The sequence below is a fragment of the Protomyctophum bolini genome (assembly GCF_963924005.1).
Source record: "Protomyctophum bolini genome assembly, chromosome: 15".
Lineage (NCBI taxonomy): Eukaryota > Metazoa > Chordata > Actinopteri > Myctophiformes > Myctophidae > Protomyctophum > Protomyctophum bolini.
In genome coordinates this window covers 26,321,883-26,346,662 of record NC_137876.1, presented here as the reverse complement: position 1 = coordinate 26,346,662, position 24,780 = coordinate 26,321,883, and the positions used below count along the sequence as shown (strand labels likewise).

The following is a 24,780-nucleotide window of genomic DNA, read 5'->3' as shown; positions in this document are numbered from 1 at the left end:
TATGCATCCATTTTATTTGAGTCTATTCTTATTTCTATTTCAAGTATTTTAACTGTATTCAAATGTGTGAAACAAAAAGAACGTTCCTTTCCGTGTGTGCGTGCGTGCGCGCGTACGTGCGTGCATGCCCTGGCCATAGTACTAGCCAGGGTGGAGTAATAATGTACTAATAGAAAAGGCCATAGATCATATAAAACAACAGTGTATTTTGTACAGTATGCTGTCCTGTTCTATTACCATGATGAGTGCATTCTGCACGCTTGTATCTCTGTGTCCTTTGAAAATGTCACTTGGAGCTTTTTATGGTGACAGCTAGCAAACTGAAGCACCAGGCTTAATGTGTCAGAAGTGACAGTGGCTGCTGTTGGCATTCCATTATTAATGTATTCAAAACTAAAGTAAATCAACCACAAAACACATGCTTTTTAATCTGAAGCCACAGTCATCATTAGAGAAAACTTAAGCTGTTTCTCCCACTGGGTTCTGCTGGTGCTAGAGTAGCTGAGCATAATTCATAGCATGTCAGCATTGCCATTAGTTTGTACAAGCTATGCATGTCTGCTATATCTTACAGTAGCTGTAATATGGTTGTACATACCACATAATTATTCAAGTCAACAATGTATTTAAACATTGTCTGCTGTCTTATCTCAGTATAAAATCCCTCCCAGCATAGAGCAAGCTTTTATATACAATGAGTCCCAGACTATAGATTTAAAATACAATCTGTTTTATAGGCCTATACTCTCAGCACTGTATAATCCCTCCCGGTGAGGAGGTAGCAAGCTCGATCCTTCCTGTCTTCTTCAAGTACATCAGCAAATAAGCCATGCTGTACCACTAATGTTACGGGTGTAGTTACTTCCCAGTCTGTGTTTGTGAAATTGTGTGCTCTATTATGAAATTGCTCCCGGCACGGAGGTAGCTACACAGTAGCTAGCTGGCCTGTTTTGCATATCCCTCTGGGGACAAGGATCAAAGGCGGAAACCTGTGAAGCAGGCAGCAGCAAGCCTGGTTTCTGATGAAATGCTGCCTCATACTATCAGGAGTAACAGTGTCTGTGGGGGATTTTTAACTATAATGTAGTATTCACATTTTACATTCACATGTAAAATGTGAATTACTTTCGTTCATCATTTGCTCATGAAGTGATATACACTGCTGCTTCCTCTGTCTGTGCAGTCTCTCAAAGTCATACAGTAGGCTGCATACAGTACGTGCATGTATTAGTGTGGCCAGAGCTGAACGTGTCCCAGGTTCAATTCTAACTGCTCTCCCCCCAAGCGATCAATATTACCACCTGAGCAGCTATCATGAAGCTGGTTGAAGCCGAAACTGAATTTCTGCCATTGGATTACCGGTAATAAATTCTACAATATTATTACATGTATGTGTGTGAGCTGATTCAATCATGTATGAGAACATTATGCAGAAGTTAATTGAAATAATCTGAATTTAAAGGTTCCTTATACAGCATGTGTGTACATATAGACTAGAGTGTGCACACACAGACATGTGTACATGTGCAGTGCGCACGCACGCACGCACACACACACACACACACACACACACACACACACACACACACACACACACACACACACACACACACACACACACAACTATAATGATTCAGGGTCATTCTATTTCAGGCTGAGAAAGGTCCTGAGGGATGTGTGTGTGTGCGTGCATCCAACTCAGCAGCAACAACCAGATGCATACTTTGGTTGACTAGAATTACCCAATAGATTATACACACGCACGCGCACACACACACACACACACACACACAGAAGACACTGCGTTTATAATATCTGTAACCGAGACCGAGTATGTAGCATACTGTAGTGTAGATCAATAGATCAGATAGAATTGAGGGGAGAATAGCTATTATTGACTCTCTTTCCAGCACATGGTATACTAGTCAAAGGTCAATATTAATCTTGTCACAGTGATTTACTCCTTTTACTGAAGGTAGTGGTACACACTGAGAGGTGTGGTGAAATGGATCAAACATCCTTAATTCTAGACCACTGTTGAACCAAGTAAGTAAAAATTTATTTTAAGTACATGAACCCTATCGTCCCTATTCTTGGCATATCACAATTGGTGGACATTCTGCAAAGAATTGGGGAACATTTTGCAAAAATAGGTGAAGGGTTGGCATAAGTTGTGAAATTAGGTTATAATTAGCTCAAAATAAGGATTTACTGAACTCACAGAATGTCGCATTGTGATGTGTTGTGAGCTTGTAGATCACCACTATTTTCAAGTATATGGATTTAAGTGGTTAAGCAATAAATCCATATACTTTGTTGTACGTCAATAGTGAAAATAGAAGTGATCTACAAGCTAATAACAAACAGATCTATGCATCACATGAAACATTTAACGTACTTACGTACATGTGTGCATTCACACATGCCCAGAATTTGTCCTCTGCATTTATTCCATCTCAATGCTTAGGAGCAGTGGGCTGCCATTCTCTGGTTCCCAGGGACCAGCAGCCCCAGATCTATAAGGACAATGCCTTTGCTCAAGGGCACCGGCAGGAGAATGCATCTAACATGCATGTCTTTCGATATAATCATAGCTGTTGGGTGGAAATGTATGTCCAAATGTCGTTACTTTTCAAGAAAATGGAAAAAATTCTATCGTGTGAAACAGTTCTAGAGAAGATAATAATAATAATATTAAAAACATATAGGCTCTGGCCTGAAAGCGCATCGTGTGTTCGAGTCCCGTTCATGACGACCTTTGCTGCATGTCTCTCCCCTTCTCTCTCTCCCTCTTTCCTGTCATTCTTCACTTGATACTATCAATAAAGGTATGTCATGTCACTGTCATGTGTAGGCTATAGTTAATATAATTTTAACATGTCCGTTAATAATTTTAGAGGAAGCAGTAGCTAGGAGCCTGTGTGTGTGTGTGTGTGTGTGTGTGTGTGTGTGTGTGTGTGTGTGTGTGTGTGTGTGTGTGTGTGTGTGCGAGTGTGAATGCATGTGCACGTGTATATGTTTTACAGACTTCTCTGTTCTCCCAGAGGTGAGTGTGAGTAACTTACAGTTTGCACCAACAACAGCCTGAGGCAACAATTCCACTTCCTGGTTATGATGTGATTGACAGCTGGCAGCAGTACAAGAATAGAACGGTGGAATAATTTCTGGGCCCGCCCACTGGCTCTCCCCACACACAGTAAAGACTGACCGACATAGAGAGGAGGAGAGAGAGAGAGAGATATTTTACTGCCTTTGTCTAACTTTCCTGGTCTTCTGTCCCCCAACACTCACACACTTTGTCACCTGCCCAGCAGATGGAATGAAAGAGTGATGAAGAATGAAAAAGAATTAGAGATTGACCATCCCTTCACCCTTTCCCTCCCTCCCTTTCTCTCCTGACTTTCCCTGCACACAATAGGTTGACTGTATTCACATTTACCACTTGAACCTTACCATCCCTATTCCCTATTCTGGGCATCTCATAATTGGGCAACATTTGGCAAAAATATTCACCGAAAATAGACAATCTGTAAGCTCAACGTGTTGCAAGAGATTTTGTGTAGTGGGTTAAAAAGAAGGGGGCCAAGTATGGCGGACTTCGGTCAACAAAGTATATGGTTTTAAATTAAACTGAGCGAGACACCGCTGCTTTAACATGCAGAACAAACACCATTAACGACAGTATAACAACTCCCTGAAAGACTATTTCATTTTAAAGGTTACATCTTCATGGAATCTCTCCTTTTCACTGTGGAGTATATGGGAGCGAGACTGTGAAAGACAGAGGGCAGAGAAGCCAGAGGTCTCCAGTCAGTCATTGGTTCAAATGCCCAGACCAGCTGAGAAAGCCTGCTCAGTGGGAACTTAAGTACAGTACATTGGTAGTCGTACCAGTACAACCACATATGAATAATTTCTTGATATACATGACATTATTTAACTGGTGGGTTTGGGGGCTACCCCACCTTCCTTGAGAAATACAAGTGAGGTCCATTTTACACTGACTTAAACACTGCTGTGTGTCCAGTGAGTGAGGCCTCACTCCACTGTCCTCACTTCACAAGTTCACAGCTTCTGTATTTATTATGGATTTACCATAGGACAAGGCAAGACAGACTGAAAGACGCACGCACGCACACAGAGAGAGAGAGAGAGAGGAGATATAAATACACAGAATCTGGCTTGTGAGAGAGGCCAGTTTCCTGCTTCTCCCTGGCGGCTCTCAGTGTAACAATCAGAGCTGGGTGGACAGCTGAGCACACACCCAGAGAACAGAGCACGGACCCACACAATACACCCTGACCTGTGGGACTTGATGAATTCTGCTCAGAATAAGGGGCCCTGCATGGAGGATTATCATGCAGGCTAACAGACTGGACAAGCGTATTCAGATTCAGAGTGGGATATGGACTACCAAACCATGTGTCATTTTCAGCACTTTCCGTATATGTCTCTGTGCTTATAGTTTTAGGAGCAATACTCTTGAAATGTGCTGTAAGTGATTTTTGTTTTGTTCATACTAAGCTATACTTTTATATGTGTTATGCTAAAAGCATAACACAAACATTTTACTCAATTGTGGTCCATTGTACTCAATTCATCAGCAAATTCCAGTTCCAATATTAATCTATTTACGTTTTGTTTTTGTTTCATCAATTCCAATTTCACCTTTTTATCCTGTATGAGTTCTCTCTGATGACTTGATTAAATTGATATCCTGACCTGAAAATGCAATTTTCTGTTCACTAAAGAGCCGGATAGACAAGGGAAACCCCTGTTATTGAACAAATGGTATCACCACCTGTGCGCAACCTAACACACACACACACACACGCCCATATTAACTGTATATATGATGATTTCAGGTGTGCCAGTACAGTACAGTGACAGTACAGTAGGTACAGTAGAGGGACCGGCACACGGTAACTCTGTCATTTCTCAACCGTTTCAGACACGGAGCGGCTCGCCAGAACCGGGCCGGCACCCTGGGAACCCACCCCCCCCCCCCCCGGGAACCCCCACACGGAGTTGGAGGCCACTGCCCCTGATGTTGAGTCTCACTGAATTGTGCCATGACACCAAAGATTCGAAACAGCACGAAAAAGTGCCACTTGGCTATAGTGCTGAATTCAAGGAGTTGTCTTCTGTTTCATCAAATGTATGTGTGTATGCGTGTGTCTGCAGAGTGGATTATACATGCAAAAATAATCTGTTGCACTTTGTAAATCGATAATAAAGGGCCCCTTCTGCCCCTTATGTGGAGTTTCACTGAGCTGTGTCATGACTCCTGACACCAGAAGTTTTAGACCCACTGACAACTTAATTCACGCTGGGGGGAATGCAATGTCAGTATTTTACAAACAAGAAAGGCATGGCACATGAAAGTCTGACAGAAAATGAAAAATGTGCAGATTCCACACTGAGCTGCTGATGGTGCACTGCTTGCTTGCTTGCTTGCAGAAGAAGGTATTGGCCGTTAGCAGTCACTTCCTGCCAATGGCAGCTTTCTCCAAAAACCTCAAACATGATACAGAGAATGATTTAAGACCACTTTGCAGCAGTAATGTAGCTGACAATACACATATTGGGTATTTCCACATATTTTCTAAGAATTTAAAAGCTAGAGGCTCCCTGCTTTTTTTCTCCCTGGACCCAGACTTTACACCCAACTGCTCAAGAAAGCAGCGCTGCTCAGCGGTCAGCAGTGGAAGAGAGGACTATGTTAGTACTGATAAGGAATGCAAACACAAACTCCAGTCAATAGTAAGTATATCATGTAAGTAAGGCATGATAGCCAGCACTCAAGTTTTCAAAGAACATGAGTGCCTTACATGTATATCAGTCAACTCTCAGCTGACCACGTGTGTTAAGTAAATTGATCACTTTTGAATATTAAAATAGAAGTAGCTCTTGAAGTGCAAGACAATTTCACATTAGGACAACTAAACATCCATTCTGTTAGTTCACCATTTCTTATGGGCTATGTGGAAAGTATGTCATAGTATAGATGACCCAATTTGGGGGGTCTGGGTCGTATAGGGGTAAACCTCTGCCCACTGCCAGAGGTTGGGGGTTTCAATACTCCACGAGTCCACAGTGCACCGGGCTCTGTCAGCTACTCCGATGAACACAATTACCCGGGCGGAGGTGTGGATTCTTCAGAACTGAATAGCGTGTTCCTCTACATACGTTACCTCCTCCCAGCGAAACTCCTCACTGTCTAGAAAATATTGTGTAAAAAAAAGCATTGGCATGGTGACTTCATTGTGTACCAGAGAAGACACGCTTGCTTGTCTACACTCTACACAACATGACCACAAGGTCATGGGGTCGATCCTGGGCACTGCCAAGTGCCAACTCATCATATGAGTAGCACGGTTTGGGTGTTGCGCTCCACCTCAGCAATCAATTGCTGAGGTGATACTCTCACATTCTCGGCTGATACTGACAAATATAATACCGCCTCTCCAACCTACAGTGTTTACTTACGCATTAGTGACAGGGACTACACGTGAGGCGAAAAACTGGGAATTTGCATAAGGACTAAATTAGGAGAAAGTTAGGAGATTTAATGATAACAATGAAGGTGATATTGACAAATGCAATACAAGATGTAGGCCTACTTGCAATTTACAAAGACAGCATCATTAACAACGCATGCCATGGCCCAGGCCCCAGGGGTAACCTATACAGGCTAACCATACGTATTGTTGGCTCTGCATATAAACGTCCAAATCACAGGCCATGAACTTCCAAGATGCTCCAATATAAGTCCTGAGGTCACAAACAATGACGATGTTGTATTCAGCACAGTCGTTATGAGTTATTTAAATATATTTTAAGGATGATATTCAATTGAGTTCATTCACTTGAGTTCATTTTTATGAAGGTGATAATGATGAGATTAGAACCGAGGCGGCAATGTCACAATAATGCCACACCTACGCCTGACGCCTCCATGCATGATACATAATGGCAATTTCTGTTAAAAAGAAATAAATAAATCACTGACATAATTACATCACATTGCTGTGTGCCCTCGAGCCCTGCTGGAAAAGTTGCTGGAGAGGGAGGGGAGGGAGAGAGAGGTGTAGCCTATCAGTCGCCATTACTGCCTGGCTGGGATGCGAGGGGAGGGAGCAGCAAGAAGCAGCAGCAGGATTCGGGTTACAAACGCATACCACTAATAACACGAAATATAGGGAAGGGATCCGTTTTTTGGACTACCGAAAGGCTACACTTTAGCCTCATATTGACTCGGACTACTTGTGGAGACGTGATCGCACTGGGTGGATTGTAAAAGAAACAATTTTGTTGGGAATGCCTTCTTTTCTCCGTGGTATCTGGAGCTGGGAGCGACCATGTTAGGTGGGTTGTAGGGGAATGCATTTGGAGCCGTGTTACGTCGAAATTGGTGTCTCATCCGAATTATGTGACTTCAGAGGTTCATGTGCTGTCTCGGCATTATTATTATTACATTTAAATGTATCATCAAAGCAAAATGCACTCTAGCCTATAAGGAGAAAATGGTTACACTTGATGGGGCTTAATTACTTTTTATCGGCATCCTATGAGAAATGTCTAAACAAATCTCATCTCTACGCAACTGGCAAGTTAGAAAACAATCAAATGGCACTAATAAAAACAGCCTTTTCAGGCTTTCGTAACACGATTAGCTCGACCAAGAATGTGACACCTGGCTGCACCCTAGAACAACAAACTTGAAATATATTTCACAGCAAAGATACTCTTGAGTCACACAATTCGGGGGGTCTCAAATCTCGGTGTAACAACTGGACGGGACTGCATCGACTTTTTTACATTAGCTCAACAATCTCTGGGTTAAAATGTGCCTTTGCTAAACCAGCCCGTGTGTCATCAACGTACCGCATCCTTGAAAAGACAGATGCATATGTGTTATAACTCTTTGTGGGGCCGGGTTTGTGAATTTCACAGCGTATACAATGCATTGTTCTGTAATACACTGCTAGCTCTCCTCTTGGCATGCTATGGGCTAGCCAGTGCTAACGGCTAATCGCTGTGTGAACGCTTTTTTGGCCGAGTAATGAGAGCCGTCGGTCGGTGTGGGTCCACTCCCCGTCCAGGAGAAATGATGACATTATTAAAATTAACAAACTGCCATGAGAAATGACGTCTTCGCTAAACTGTAACATGGTGCATTGACGCAGGTTTAACCAACGCCGTTAACGTTAGCTCAGTTAAGTGCCTTTTGCTGCCAAAAACTCCCATTATGTCCCCTCCTGAAGTCTCCTCTTTCCCCTTTGAACAATGTCATCTCAATGAGCCTCGTTTCCTTTTTGGAATATTTGTGCTTTATTCAGTTACATGTTAGCACAACTGCCATCCTTTTGCCTAAAAAGGCTTCCAACATTAACGGAATTATAATGCGTCCAAATGGACTTTTCTCCCCTCCTCGTTTTCCACATTAGCGTTAGTTACATTATCACATATGTGATTGTTTAACTTTAGCAGTTCAAGACATATTTGACTTATGTTTTTAATAATAGGATGTAGTGAGAGTAGAAGGGGTTCTTGGTATTTGGTAGCTGTCGCCGGTATCTTTAGCACAATGGGTCAAAATATAAGTCAATGGTCAAGATATAAGCCTGTCCACTAGTGTCCATGAAGAAAGGCACATAACATTTACACCATCAATCTGGGTGTGTGAACGGGCATAAATAATGTTTATAAATGACTATAATTAACATCGTTTGGTTGGAGGAGAATCTAGCTTTCAGAGTCAATCCCGCATGTGTTGATATTGACAGGTTTTTTGCGTTTTACCATCCTCACCTTGCTTCATTACCAAAATGTGACGTGTGTTCTGTCCATAGACTGTCACGATTTGTATTGGACTTTATCTTTAGGCTACTGCCACCTAGCCTCGATACCAACTGCCACCAGACTTTTCTTTAACAGTGTTGGTGACCCGTCTTCACACTGTCTCCGCAGTGGCATGTTAAAGTTAACCTTTTTCATTATGAGCCTTTTTAGGGAGACAAGAATTGCGTAAGATATAACATAATAGGGATGCTGAAATTATTGTCTACCTGCAAGCATTTTTTGGAACATTCATAGACTCCATTTCCGGTCCATAGTAAATCACCTTAAACTGCATCTTTCACAATTCGCACTACCGATGTAAACAAATCCCTTTGAGAAACTTCTCCAATAAGGTGACTAAATTATGATAATGTAGGCTACATCATAATTTTGAGGCATTGTTAGGCTAATTTCCTCACAATTGACCAGTTGTAGTTGTCTGGTTTGGCTAATATCCATAAGGGCTGAATTTCAGTATAATCAACATAACTGTTAATAAACTAAATGCAATGTTGCTTTAGAATATCTACAATACTGTTACTTGACCAGCAGATGACCTTGCCAGACAATGTTTGGAGGTTCCAGTTGGCATGATGTGATATAAAGGAATTGGATCTTGAATCTTAGTGTTTTCTGCCACTCTACTAGATTGTGTAGTAAAACATGTCTCAGTAAGCTTAACCTTTCCAGTACTTTGGTAGTTTATAGTACAGTTTATTGTCTACTTGATATACTGATTGACAGTCCTTGTTTTGACTATAGCACTCACCTCTGTAATATATCTAATCTTTCTTGATCAAGAAGAAATAAATAAAGCTTTTAGTTTATATAGCAGACTGTGTCATCTTTTAGCTCTGTCTGTCCTTAGTGATGCTGTCGTGATGAGGACAACACATTGTCTGAGCACACGGCTCAGCACTTCTATGGCAGTACTTTTACGTTTATTGGGAGTCGGGACAAGGGTATCTGCTACAGTAAATAACCTTAACAGTTAATTTAGTCAATTTCCGTCGCTTGTAGGACACTTGTTTATGAATGAAGATCTTGTCTGGACCAAGCTTTACTTGAATGTATTTTCAAGAATTCTTGAAATATCTTTAAGGGGTGTCGTTTTTTCTGTGTATCTCTGGGGATCCACTGACGAGCAGTTTAACAACAGAAGAAACTCAGAGACAACAAGATAGACTACACCGTTTGACAAAAGTGTTTGTAATGTTGCCAACTAGGACAACATGCACCTGACATTGAGTGACTATAGTTACAGGGTAGGTTGACAGACACGTTGAGATATTCAGAGCTTTGTTTACAAATAGAAAAGCTTCTGTGAATAGAAAGGAAATATCTCCCCTTTCTCTGTAATAACTCACATTTGACCACATATATTTTGTTATTGTTACACTCTAATTGCACAGTTATTTCCTGTAATTAAGGTGACTGTACACAGCTCTCGGTTTTAAATTAAAGTGTACAAATAGGTGTTAAATCAACCTTAAGGATAATACTGTGCAGGGTTGCCATTCTGAGTAGTGTTGCCACACTGTGTATGAGTGTGTCCTAGCATCCAATCCTTTTGTAAAACCTATATACAGCTTGCCAAATGATACCTTAATCCCGATCACAGGCTCCGAATGAATAGCTTAGCAGGGACATAAAATGCCGCTTTTAGCTACTGGTGACATAGTGTGATCTAGGATAGGATGAGGTGAGGTCTTTGCTGCGTACATTAGGGTCATTGAGGAAGTGGTCAAGGTCTACGAACCTAAGAAGACCAGTTCCCCAACAACACTGTCTAGACTTCATCCTTACAGTTTAGGATGGGAGAATCGGTACAAAACTATATTGATGTGACTGGCGTATTTATTGTGACCTCAGACCTGCTATTAGTTATGTATTCAGTTAAATTCGATTCGAAGTGTCAAATCACAACAAGGTTTCTCAAGACACTTTACATGTAGAGCAAAGGACCGACAGAGATCCCACCCAGAGCAAGCAATATTGCGACAGTGGGGGGGGGGGGGGGGGGGGGGTCCCAGCCTGGTACCCTAATCAAAATATGGCCCTTGAGGAAAATTAATTGGGGAACCCTGTGTATACTAGCCTATTTCTAGACAGCCGGTCCACCAAAGTATATGCAGGACAATCTGCTGACAATAAACAATTATGTCTACAGGCTGTACTTGTTAAAGGCTAAATTTCATCAGCTGCTTTAATTAATTTACCAGATTTATAGAATTGAATAAGGCTTCTAAATTATTGTTGGTTCCCTGCCAAAATGGGTGATGGACAGATACAGCATTTGGTTTAACATCAGGCTGGTGGTAGTTGCTTTCACTGTGGCTTTTGAGTGTATTTACCAGATTTATAGAATTGAATTGCTTCTAAGTTCTAAATGATTGTTGGTTGTCTTCCAAAGTGGTTGATGGACAGATATAGTCTATCAGCCTCAGCATTTGGTTAACTTGACATCAGGCTTGGTGGTAGTTGCTTTCACTGCTGCGTTTGGGTGTACTTTCCCTTAACTGACTTTATAATGTCTATCTAATGTGCACCAGCCACCGTAAATTTGATCCTAACACATCTCGCTTGATTTTATTATGGCGTTCACAGCCTTGTGATGCAACCCCCCCCCCCCCCCCCCCCCCTCCAGTTCTGACAGGCTGAAAGAGAATACAAATGACATGCTCATGTTTGATTCACTTACAATCTGATGTGTGTAAGCCACTCAGTTCTGCTGCCTCACTGTGTATATAAATACTGTTCAGGTCTTCTCTATACATACTAACTATGCATACTAACTACGTTGATTACTTTAGTGTCTGTAAGCATCTCATGGTAACGATACACCCTGTCTATTTTGCTCAGGTGTGGCGATTGCAAGAACTCTGCCATTGTAGTAGTTGGTGGTTAGGCCCATAAACTTGACTGACGTGTTGGTGTGTCTGCTCTGTGACACCATGTCATCATGTCACAAGACCTGTGACCTTACCATCATCAGGTACTGATCCATCCAGGAAATATTCCCTGTTGAAAATAGACCAATGGCCTTCCCAGTCAAATGTGTGTCATTCTGCAAAGCATTGCTACATAACTTAATTAAGTTAAAATATTGGTAAAAATATTGCTGCATTTGACTGCATTGCTTTTGCAATGACTGGAGGATACATTTATATTTTGTATTCCTCAAGTCATTAACCCATTTTGGGTTAATGACTTGAGAAATACAAAATTATGTTGTAATTTAGCTATTGATCAGATCTACAAGCTCATAGCTAGTAGATCTGAGCTTGTAGGTCTGCTATTTTCTTTTTAAATCGTGATCCAGAAAACTGGAGGATTTAGAAGATTTTTTTTAAGATGTTGAGGTCAGTCCAGAATGGGTTAAACTTAAAACTAATAATCATAATCTAAAAATTGTGATTTGTGATCATACATTGTGGTTTTAATATTAGGCAAAATAGCTGATCATTATTATCAAACAAGCTTTCTTTGTACCCCATTCCCTCACTTACTGTATCTCTATGTTGACTCAACCTAGAGTCAACATAGTCAAAGTGAGTCAAAGTGAGTTTTGCATAATTTCCTAGCGAAGATACATTTAATGAGTTCTACTGCCTGCCTTTTCCCTCGCTCATAGCTTGTGAATCAGTTGCAGCAGCTTTCAGGTAGTTCCTAAAGGCTTTTGTGTGCACTTTAGAAAGTCTTCAAGGTCCTTATCCCGGTGCCAAAACTAAAACACTGGTGACATTATCATCACCTAAAGCCCTTATAAAAGCCAGAGAAAATCCACTGATGCTCTAACTCTGGAAACAAATAGCATTCTTAATCTCAGCTGCAGCTCTCAGACCTGAAGGGTGATTTATACCTTGCATTCTTGTGTCTAGCACCACCGATCTGCAATGGATTGTGAACTTGGAGAAATAGCCTATCTACAAGCAAACTATGCATCACAGCGTGATGTGTCATGAGCTTGTATATCTACTATTTTCAGTGCACGACATGGAACTCAACCAAGTATATATCAGGCATGACGCCTGATAACAATGTTATCTTGCTGCAACTAGCTGTTCCAACTCATTCAGGCACAATCGCTGGCCTTTTGCCATCATTCTTCAATATAAAAACAAGGGCCACAATTCACTTGGCAGTTATTACCATTTATCTGAGCTGCTTTCAGTGAACCAGAGCTACCTTGGTGTCACACTTGTGCCAACGGCGTTGATAAAAGACAAAACTATGAACTGTTTTATTTTCTCTGTTTCATTCTCACACAAGTGAAGCAAATCATTTCTAGGTCAGTGACTGTCAAAGGGCCGGAGTTGCATGCCATTTTTATCCTGCCTCGGCACAAATTGGTTGAAAGCACTTTTTCTCCGCCAGGGGAAAAATTACACTGCACAGCCTTGATTGAATTACTGGTCCCTTGCACTTATATAAGTTTTACTGTCATGCTTAGATTTTTGTACAGTAGTTTAATAAAAAAACTGTATTATGTAAATACTGTATATTACTAGGGGGTTTCATCTAGACTAGGTCCGGCCGATATGCCCGTATATGGAAATCTCTTATTTGTCAGTCCTTGCCCTTTATGCCCATATATGGAGATCCCTGATGTCATCAGTATAGGCCAATATATGGGTATTCCACATTTTGTCCCCATGTATGGAGGAGACTGACTCACTCCATATTTGGGCGTAGCTACATTGGGAACTTCTTATATGGTTACGGCTGAGTCATGTTGACATATTTATAAGAGGTTATGATTTCTTTCTTTTAAGTTTTCCTAATTCAGATTTATTTTCTCTTGCAGGCAGGTGATAAGAGGAGTTACCCAGCTGCCCTATCCCAGCTTGAAGAAGACCTAGGATAGCGAGGGGAAAAAAAGTAAATAAAGCTGAAAGGAAAGGAGGATTCACCATTACAAAAGGGAAGAGCCATGATGCACCTGACCCTGCAGCAGCCACACTGACAAATGGAACTGGTATGATCTCTTGGAACGTTTCTCCTGGGGTTGACCAAGTAGCGATGAGCGGGGCGATATAATGGCCAAGAACAAGGATGCTCGCCCTCCGACGTTCGCAGTCAGCGTGGTTGGCCTCTCGGGGACAGAGAAGGAGAAGGGGAACTGTGGCGTGGGCAAGTCCTGCCTGTGCAACAGATATGTGCGCCCTGACGCGGATAGCTACTACCAGGAGCACACCTCGGTGCTGAGCACCATAGACTTTGGGGGCCGCGTGGTCAACAATGATCATTTCCTGTATTGGGGGGAAGTGGTCCACCGGGGCGACGATGGATTGGATTGCCGGATTCAGATCATCGAGCAGACAGAGTTTATTGACGACCAAACGTTCCTTCCACATCGAAGCACCAACTTGCAGCCATACACCAAACGTGCTGCGGCCTCTAAGCTACAGTCGGCGGAGAAGCTGATGTACATCTGCACTGACCAACTGGGCCTGGAGCAGGACTTCGACCAGAAGCAGATGCCCGACGGGAAGCTAAACATGGACGGCTTTTTACTGTGCATCGATGTCAGTAAGGGCTGCAACAGGAGGTTTGATGACCAGATGAAGTTTGTGAGCAGCCTGTATTCTCAAATGGCCAAGTCCAAGAAGCCCATTGTGGTCGCCGCCACCAAGTGCGACGAGGGCGTCGACCAGCACCTAAGGGACCTGCAGGCATTCGCTGCCAGCAAGAAGAACCTCCTGGTCGTGGAGACGGCGTCGCGCTACAATATCAACGTGGAGCTTTGCTTCAACGCACTGCTCCAGCAAATTGACAAGACGCGTGGGAAGCCCAAGACCATCGCTTATCTGGATGCCTACAAGACCCTGCGGCATCAGGTGGCTGCTGTGACGGACAAGTATGAGAAGCTGGTAGTGCAAATGGTGAGGGACTACCACACCACGTGGAACAAGGTGATGAACTCGTTGAAGGGCCACCCGGACTTTGAGGAGTTCATCACGCTGGAGGGCTCCCGGAAGGCCCGCAACACTTACACCAAGCACATCACTCAGCTGAAGCAGGAGCACATCAAGAGAAGGAGGGAGGAGTACCTCACCACACTGCCCAAGACCCTAAACAACCTCCTAAACAACCTGGACGAGATTGAGCACCTGACCTGGCCTGAGGCACAGGAACTCATCCGCAACCGGCCCGACTTCCAGTACTGGTTCGTGATTCTGGAGAACACGCCGTGGGACGAGACGGACCACATCAACAATAGTGACCGGCGTGTGCCCTTTGACCTCTTGAACACTCCCGACGGCGAGCAAATCTACCACAACCACGTCCAGCACCTGCTGTCCGAGAAGCGGAGGGTGGAGATGAAGGACAGGTTCAAGAGGACGCTGGAAAGGGTTCACTTCATCAGCGCTGGACAGCCCTGGGAGGAGGTCATGTGCTTCGTCATGGAGGACGAGGCCTACAAGTATATCACAGAATCTGATAGGAGAGACGTTTACAGCAGGCACCAACATGACATAGTCGAAAGGGCCAAGGAAGAGTTTCAGGAAATGCTCTTCGAGCACGCAGAACTATTCTATGACCTAGATTTGAATGCCACGCCGAGCTGTGATAAGATGAGCGAGATCCACTGCGTGCTGAACGAGGAACCCAGATACAGGGCACTGCAGAAACTTGCTCCCGACCGGGAGTCACTCCTCCTCAAACACATTGGCTTTGTCTATCACCCCACAAAGGAGACGTGCCTGAGCGGTCAGACCTGCGTGGATCTGAAAGTGGAGCAGGTTCTGGCCAACAGACTAGTTCAGCTAGACCATGGCCGCTCCAACCTCTATTACAACAGTGCCAACATCGATAAGATCAATCTCTGTCTGCTGGGGAGGGAGGGGCTTGCCCAGGAGCTGGCCAACGAGATCCGTGCTCAGTCCACGGATGACGAGTACACCCTGGATGGGAAAATCTACGAGCTGGAGCTTCTGCCGGTGGATGTGAACTCTACGCTGCTCTTCAGCCACACCTGGGTCTCAACTTTCAAGCCACATGGCTGCTTCTGCGTGTTCAACTCCATTGAATCGCTTAACTGCGTCGGTGACTGCATAGGTCGGATCAGGGCCGAGATATCGCAGCACAGGAGAGATCGGTTCGCTCAGCCACTGCCCTTCATCCTAATTCTAGCCAATCAGAGGGACAGTGTGTGTAAGAACATGCCCATTCTGAGGCACCAGGGCCAGCAGTTGGCCAACAAGCTGCAGTGCACCTTTGTTGACATCCCCTCGGCCGCCTTCCCGCGGAAGTTCAACGAGTTCCAGGTCAAGCAGGCCCTGCGTGCTGTCCTGGAGGGACTGAAGCACAACTTCGACGTGATGAGTCCGTTGCCCTCCATCAAGGACATGTCGGAGACTGACCTCAGGATAGTGATGTGTGCCATGTGCTGGGACCCCTTCAGTGTCGACCTTATCCTCTCACCCTTCCTGGACTCGCACTGCTGCAGTGCAGGTCAGCCTGGCCAGAGCAACACGCTCATTCTGGACAAGATCATCGGCGACAGCCGGCGGAGGATCCAGGTCACCGTGCTCTCCTACCACACCTCCATCGGCATTCGCAAAGACGAGCTGGTCCATGGGTACATCCTCGTTTATTCAGCCAAGCGCAAGGCGTCCATGGCAACATTGAGGGCATTCCTGGCTGAGGTACAAGATGTGATACCCGTCCAAATGGTGGCAATCACGGACAGCCAGGCTGACTTCTTTGAGAACGACGCAATCAAGGAGCTGATGACGGAGGGTGAGCACATCGCCACAGAGATCGCCGCCAAGTTCACCGCGCTGTACTCGCTGTCGCAATACCACCGGCAGACGGAGGTCTTCACGCCCTTCTTCAACGAGGTGCTGGAGAAGAAGACCAGCATTGAGAGCGCCTTCATGTTCGACAGCCCCAACAGTTGTGCCACCATGGGGGGCGCGGGAGAGGATGTGTTTCCCACCTCTCCACACGGTGGGAGCCATTCCCCGGCGTACACCTACTACCCTGACTCGGAGGACGACACGGAGGCTCCACCCCCCTACAGCCCCATTGGAGACGACGTCCAGTTGCTGCCGACACCGAGTGAGCGCGCCAAGTCATACCGGATTGACCTGGAAGGGAACGAGTACTCAGTGCATAGCACGCCTGTTGGGGAACACGAGCGCAACCACAAAGTGCCTCCGCCCGTACGACCCAAACCTGCGGTGCCCAAGCGTGGAGACGTGAAGAAGCTGGACCCCAACCTGCTGAAGACCATCGAGGCCGGAATGAGGAATGTTCCCCGCAGGACGCCGCGGGGAACCCTGACTCATTCCGTCGACGATGTGGAGACATCGGACAACTATGCCGACCCTGTGGACACGCTGCTGAAATCCACGGGCTACACGGATGACATCTACGCCGTGCCCGACGACGCACACAGCCGCATCCTCAAGATGAGGAACTCCTTCGGCGGACGGCACGTCCTGCACGGAGGAGGAGGAACTCTGGGAGGAGGAGAGGAGGAGAACGGTTACGAGCGGAGGATGCAGGCTGGGCGGCGGCCGTCGAAATACAAACACCGCTCCAAGATCCTGTTCATGAAGACCAAGGCCTACCAGAGACGCTTCCACTCGGACAGCGATGGGGAGGATACCGGACCCGCCACCCAGAATAAGAAGAAGAAGGGAAGAGCCCACCGTGGCAGCGAGGAGGACCCCTTGCTGTCCCCGGCAGACCCCTGGAAGGGAGGGATAGACAACCCCGCCATAACCTCCGACCCCGAGCAGGACGACAAGAAGATGAAGAAGAAGAAGAAGACGAAGGAACCGAAGAAGGTGAGTCTCTCTGACACATGCACACTAACCGATGACGGAAACAAAATAATACGTTTAAACGACAGTTTAGGCACAATGGCTTCATGAATGAATGAATACATTAATAAGACATGGGGTTCAATATTCACATTGTGCTATTTGTGACAAACTATTTGTTACAAAACACTCTTTGTTACTGTGCATCTAGTTTCTAATGTGTATCCAATCCTGAAATACTGCTTATTGAAAGAACACAATTTAATTGATGACCTTGATGAATATACGGTACTTAACCCATTTTGGGCGGGAACCCCTTTTGGTGTTTTAAACATTATGTTATAATTTAGCTATTGAAAAATAGCAGATCTACAAGCTACGAGCTTGTACGTCTGCTATTTTTGAAAAATCGTGAAAATATTTATTTCAGAAAACTGGATTTTGAGGTCAGGCCTAAATGGGTTAAGTTTTATTTTTGCACGACATTGGCTATCTATGATAAAGTGGTGGAAAGAAGCACTACAGGAACAAGCTGCAGCTATCAGTTGGGTGCTGCACACTCCAATATAATATCTATAAACAGTACACACATGGTGACCATAGGTGGAGCCTGCCTGTCTTGCAAATTAGATTCAGTTCAAATTAGGTCAGGTATCTCTATGTGGTGGTTTTCACAAACACACACTTGGCTATAGATGCACATTAAGAACTAGATGCACAGTATCAAAGAGTGTTTTGTAACAAATAGCTGTGTGTGTGTGTGTGTGTGTGTGTGTGTGTGTGTGTGTGTGTGTGTGTGGGTGTCATGTTGTGTCGTGTCGTGTCGTGCGTGCCATTTTGTTAAACAAGCCTGGGACCCTTGTCTAGACTAAATTCATTTAATTGAAATATGCTGATTGGTCACAAGATCAAAATGATTTAAGATCTGTTTTCCAGCTCAGCCAGTAACTAGCAGGCTCCAAATCAATGGTTTACACACGCAAGCGTGCACACACACACACACACACACACACACACACACACACACACACACACACACACACACACACACACGGTAGAAGCGAGGAACAAAGACAACACGACTTATGTTTGTTTGTTGTGTGTACGTTTTGTGCGTGCATGTCATGAGAGACCTTTCTCCCTCAACACTCAGCTTGGAAGCTACCGTGAAGAATCTTGAACACACTCATGCATTTACACGCAGAGTGGCACAAATCAGATAGAGCTAGTGTGCAAATCTGTGAAAAAACAGCCCCTGGAGCTACAGAGCTGCCATGAATATGGGCATTGTTGTAACATTTAAAAACAGTCTTTGATAATGGAAGGAAAGAAATGCAGAGAGAGGCTCCTCTACAAAATGGAAGTTATTTATCCTGTGTCTTGGCCAATTAGAGAGCCCAAACCGCTGTGGGCTCCTCGGATACTTTGAAGAACTGAGAACTGTGGGAGAATCAAAGCAGCCACCTTGTTTGCTTGCTTCACTTTGAATAACGTCGCCTGTGTTCTCTTGTTTCTTCTCTCCACCTCCCTCTCTCTCTCACTCTTTCTCTCTTCCTCCCTCTGGCTCCCCCTCCCTTTATCACTCCCCTGTTCAATTTGCTGTCTTTATTACTTTTCATTGTTGTCTGTCTGTTTTTCTGTTGGACACATTTTTCCTGCTTCTGTCTACCCTCCCGCATGTCTCTCTCTCTCTCTCTCTCTCTGTCTGTCTGTCTGTCTCTCTCTCTCTCTCTGTCTCTCTCTCTCTCTCTCTCTCTCTCTCTCTCTCTCTCAGTCAAAATCAGGAAAACCCCCCAAGCCTCTGTACCCTCCCACCAGGAGGAACTGGGAGAGTAACTATTTTGGGGTCCCCCTGCAGAACCTGGTAACGCACGAACGACCCGTACCCCTCTTCATCGAGAAATGTGTTGACTATATTGAACGCACCGGTGAGTAATTCAAAAAACAAAACTTGTATTTGTTAGTGTTATTTTATTAGCTATTCCTGATTTGTTTGCTTCCCTCAAAGTGTTCCTTAGTCTGATTTGCTTTGATTGTTTTTCTGCTAGGTTAGTCACAATTGTATTTTGCGGTTTTGTGTTCTTGGCAGGTACAGGTCTGCTAATGCTCTGATCCCAGGTGCCTTTTTATTGGTGCTGTGTGTGTGTGTTCGTTCTATGGGTAAAGTGTGTGTGTGTGTGTGTGTGTGTGATTTTAAAGGTACTAGTGTTTGAGGTTATGCAGTCAGTGTGTGAAAATGGGGCATCGTGTTCCACAGGAGTACTTGATCTGAGTGAATGGATGTGGAATGGATGGAATGAATGAACTCGTAAATGCTGCTGTGGTCAGCCGCTCATTCAGTCTACCAGTTGGTCACTCGTTCATTAAATAGTCGTTAGTTTACAAACTCTGGTCTGTCACTGAAGCAATCATATTATTTGTCAAGCAGTCTTACTTGCACGCAGACCAACCGGATGGCTAGTCCGTCAGCGATGTCAAATAGTCAGTCACACCCTTAGCAAACCTTTCTTCCATCCATCCAGTCAGTTACCGGTAGTCAGCCAGCCAACCTTTTAGCATTTCAGTCAGTCATTCAGTGTCATGTCGGAGGGGTTGTGTGTGCGTGCGACGTGCGTGCGTGCGCTATGTTGTGGAATATGCGAGGCAGACTGGAAATGCGGTTGGCCTCCTGCCAAGCTGTCACTGAGGAATGTCTCTGCCACAGACTGAGGAGTTCCCCACTGATGTCATGGCTCTGGCTGACACTTGGCAGCTGGTACACTATCCTACCTTAACGCTATCTAGAGTGCATATCGCCGCTGTTGGGCAGAGACCTTGTACCAAATGTACCAGTCCATATTTCATCTTTTAAATCCATTGAGACCTGAGGCCGAATGCCTTCTAAATCAGTGGTTCCCAAAGTGGGGTCCGGGGACCCCCAGAGAAAGTTCCAGAGCGTCCCCAGCTAAATGATAGTTTGGAACCAAATGGACCCTTATGGGTCTGTAACTCTGAGAGTGTACAAATGTATGAGTGTACATTTGTATACAATTAACATTGATTTTACAATATAAATTGGGGTCTCCGAGATAGAAATGCCATTAACCCATTTTGAACTGAGGCTTCTAAATCCTGACCTAAGTTTTCCGAAGAACTTCAAATATGTATGTAGCAGCATCAAAATCTTTACATTTTGTACATATCTGTACATACTTTATAGAACCCCAAGAGGGGTTCCCGTCCAGAAGGGTTAGAACACCAAAATGTGGTTCCCTGAGGCAGTTCCATGGGGTCCCCAGCTAAATGATAGTTAATAAGTGTCAATTTGGGGGTCCTTGACATGAAAAAGTTTGGGAACCTATGTTCTAAATCACTTAAAGAAAATATGAAAAATAGCAGATGTATAAGCTCAAGTGATGAGCTGTGATCTTGTACATTTCTGCTGTTTTTAAAGTAAGAAAAACAAAAACTAAAGTCATAGAGCGCCGAAGTCCTGACGTCACTCGCTCACCACTTGATTCGCAGATTTATTTTCTCTATGGAGGATTCTCCATAAAGTCGTCTCATAAGAATAACTATCCCGACAGTCAGTCAGCGAAAATTTAAGTAATTCGGCAGCAGTAACATTAGCGTTTTCTCACAGTCAGTTTATTCTTAATATCCATATCAGTGAAATGGCCGGGGTGATTTAATTTGTTTATTCTTCAAACACAGTTCTTATGAGGCGATCTAACGTCCCCGTATGCCCTATGGGGATTATTATAAATGCAATTAAAAAAGTTCACAAGCCCGTGGACCTATAGCGCTCTCTAGCGATATTGACGTCAGACTTCGTTGCTCTATTGCCTAAAAGTTTAAATTTGTACGCCCGTACAGCTCAGGGAATATTAATATTGAACACACTTTTTTTAAATAAGTATAATATACAGTATCCTACAATATAATATAAGCCCCATAATTGTTTTAAATGCTATGGTCACTGAAACTAAACATTTAAGGTGGCTGTGTGATGAAACGCAAGCCAAACTGTTGATAAGACCGCCTTAAGAGTCTGAAGGCCAGGGCAGGCTTTGCAGTCAGTGTATCTGGCCTCTCGCCTGACTGACACCAAAGAATGCTTCTCTCATAGTTATAGAGGGATTTACCACTGATGTCATCATGGACAGCGTGTCCAGAAACACAGTGTGTTGGTGTGAGAACATGGGATTGTTCTCAGACTGTTGTTGCGTTGAAAATGTATAGAAAACATGACAATATCGACATTGATCGACCCAAACCCTTCCCTGGATATAGCGGAATTGTGTGTAGCGTCCTCCATTACTTGACCTTTTTGACAACAACGTATCTGCAAGTATGCAAACAATGCGTCCCAATCATTATAGACGAAGATCTTCAAAGATTTTTAAACATAATGAAGTGTGGACTGTGGACGTTGATTACTAGTGTTCACACTGTTCAGTCAGGGAAGTGTTGACTATAGTAATGTTCAGTCAGTTGAATCCTGTTTAAATCCTCTCTCCATTGGCTTCGATACCCTACTACTGGATCTCCATGAGCCTCTTTGCGGCCATGAACAAAATTCAGAACTTCTCTTGAGGCTGTGTGTGTGTGTGTGTGTGTGTGTGGGGGGGGGGGTGCATTACTGTATGTCTGACTGCGTGTGTGCACGGATGTGTTGCTGTGTATGTTTGTGTGTATTTGTGTGCCTGTGCTCATGCATGCACACTCACTTGTGTGTGTGTGTGTGTGTGCCAGCCATATGACATTGTGTTGGAGATTTCATGTTCTGCGCTGTGGAAGCCTGTTTTAAGTCCCTGTGCTGTGTTTGTTGGATTTAACTCTCCACTACCTTCCTACTTTCGTCAGAAACCCGGTTTGTAAGCAGCCTCCTTGCTGACTAATGTGTGCTCTTGGATCGTCATATGAAAACTAATAATACTGAACACAAAACCTTATTCTGGTAGGTGACTGTGTTTTATGGCAGCTTTCATCAGCATCGCATGGAATCTTGCCAATGGATCCAGATGCATCCAATGGGATGTTTATTCCAACATATAACACCAATAACGATAATGTTATTAATTACATTACCTTACACATTCAAACTAGGAGCAGCCTTGTGGACTGAATGAAAGCTATATTATGTTAGAACATTATATTTAGAAGACCATCCATTCATAGAGCAAGCCCGAATGAGCCGACTTATCTGAAAGAGACTGGCTTTATGACAAACCTGGTTCTCTTTTCTTGTCATTCTAAAAAGAACACTTCTCTTTGTCAGCTGGAGAGGAGCTTAAATGTATCCTAGATGTATGTAGTTTAGGGTTGCGTTGCTACTGGTACAGTAGAGTATTGTGAGCTGAATGTGTATGAGCATAATAGTTGTGATCTACGTAATAGTTGTAAGGACTTCAGATGGCCTTCCCCCAGCAGCTATTTAATGTGGCTCCCCTCCCTCCTCTTCCTCTGTTGTTGTGAATGCCGCAGTCTCAATGTGGCATTTGGAAGTGGCTGATAATAAGGATGTGTGTGTACCTTAAGTGTGTGGTGTCTAGCTGAAGAAAACTATATTATTAAAAAAATAAAGTAAAAGTTTGGCAAGGGGAGAAACAAGGCTCTGTTTTGATTTGGAGTCTTATAGCCTTTGGATGTCTCAAATTCATCTCTGTGTGTGCTGTCGTTTTATCAATTTGGATCGGACCGACCAAATGAACGAGAGCTGTGTGTTACTGTTTGTGTCTTTGTAAATATAAAGAAAGGCATTGCAGTGGTGGAAAGTCCTTAGTTTAACAGTTAAGCACTCCTTTTTCTATTCTACAGATATCTGGTACTGGTACTGTTTATATAAAAGGACCAAGGCTATAGTAGTACTGTTAGTGTTAACAGTGCTGTTACTGTCAGTAGTGTGTTACTAGTACTGTTGGTAGTGTTTGTGGTACTGTCGGAATTAGAAGCTGGTGATGTTATATAAACGCATTGTGTGGTGTAGTATCTTATGTCTGTGTCTGTACATAGAACATTTACTTCGACGTGACATACACAGCATGTTCTTAGCCTCAGGGCACCAACAACACAGGGGCCAACAAGGCTCTGTCTGTGTGCGTGTATGTCTGTCTGAATGTGAGAATATGTGTTTATCTCTGCATGTGTGCAAACATGTGACACAGTCTGCGTGTCGTGTCTACCCTTTGATGCGCAACGATAGACCCTGACCTTCCTCCCGTTTGTCCAGAGAGTCACGACCACCAATCAATTATGAAGTGTTCTCCCATCCTCTAATTGCTCACCTCAACACAGATACTGCAGTATACTTTCTCAAACACGGCAGAGGGTTCATTAGTTTGGATATTATTATTTCAAAGGAGAGTAGGCAGTGCAATCGTCTTTTGTATATTTGCCTTTTAATGAGATGGACGGTGGGAAATGCCTATTCTTGCATTGGCATTCTCCTTTTGACAACCTCTCTAGGATCTCAGGAGTATTGAGTGTCTACTGTCTCTCTGGTTCTTAACTTCTTTGACTCTTAACTTCAGTTGTACTTGTAGCAGGGATCTAGGAACTGAAGCGTATGCTAATTGTGTTTATTTGAAGTTGCTCTGTATGAGAGGCTCAACTAAATAACATTACATGCTGGTCTATCATGAATACAAGGCATTCCACCGTGGAGAGAAGACGACTTCGACTTCCTTCAGACGTCCTTGAGTCTGGCAGAAAACTAACGGCGGCATGATGACTGACTGTTAACAGTCTCTCTGTTAGAGAGGCTTTTATTAAATGATTTCTGCTCCCTAGAGAGGTCAAATGGCATCTGGAATGAAGGATGGGAAGAGAGGCGGAGAGAGAGGAGGAGGGAGATATGCGAGAGGAGTGATTAAATGGTCATTTGATGTGGATGTGTTGAGAGCTCCCACTGGCAGTTACCTATTGCCCACTTACAGTAATGTGAGGAGCGGAAGATGGAGAGATAGATGGAAAGAGAGACATGGGGCCATGGTTACACTATTCAGTGCCAGTCTGTACTCTGTACTCTGTACTCTACAAGATCGGATCTCGCCGGTACTGAGGAAATTGAAAAAACGGAGTCTGCCCACTGGATCATGCTCCTGTAGTTGATTTAATAAATTACCCCCAAGGTGGGTGATATTTTGAGCGTTTTAGCTCTTCCTCAGACCAAACAGGT

The 24,780-nt window shown here is 44.0% G+C and overlaps 1 protein-coding gene across 1 annotated transcript in view; it reads left to right on the top strand.

The window, feature by feature from the left end:
• Window positions 1–7,136: 7,136 nt before the first annotated feature.
• arhgap5 (Rho GTPase activating protein 5) overlaps window positions 7,137–24,780 on the top strand; it is a 36,997-nt gene continuing 19,353 nt past the window's right edge. Inside the window, exons 1-3 of the mRNA XM_080784864.1 lie at window positions 7,137–7,368; window positions 13,652–17,645; window positions 19,396–19,549. Coding sequence (XP_080640990.1) covers window positions 13,884–17,645; window positions 19,396–19,549 — 3,916 coding nt within the window. The 5' untranslated portion in view covers window positions 7,137–7,368; window positions 13,652–13,883. The remainder of the gene's footprint in view (window positions 7,369–13,651; window positions 17,646–19,395; window positions 19,550–24,780) is intronic.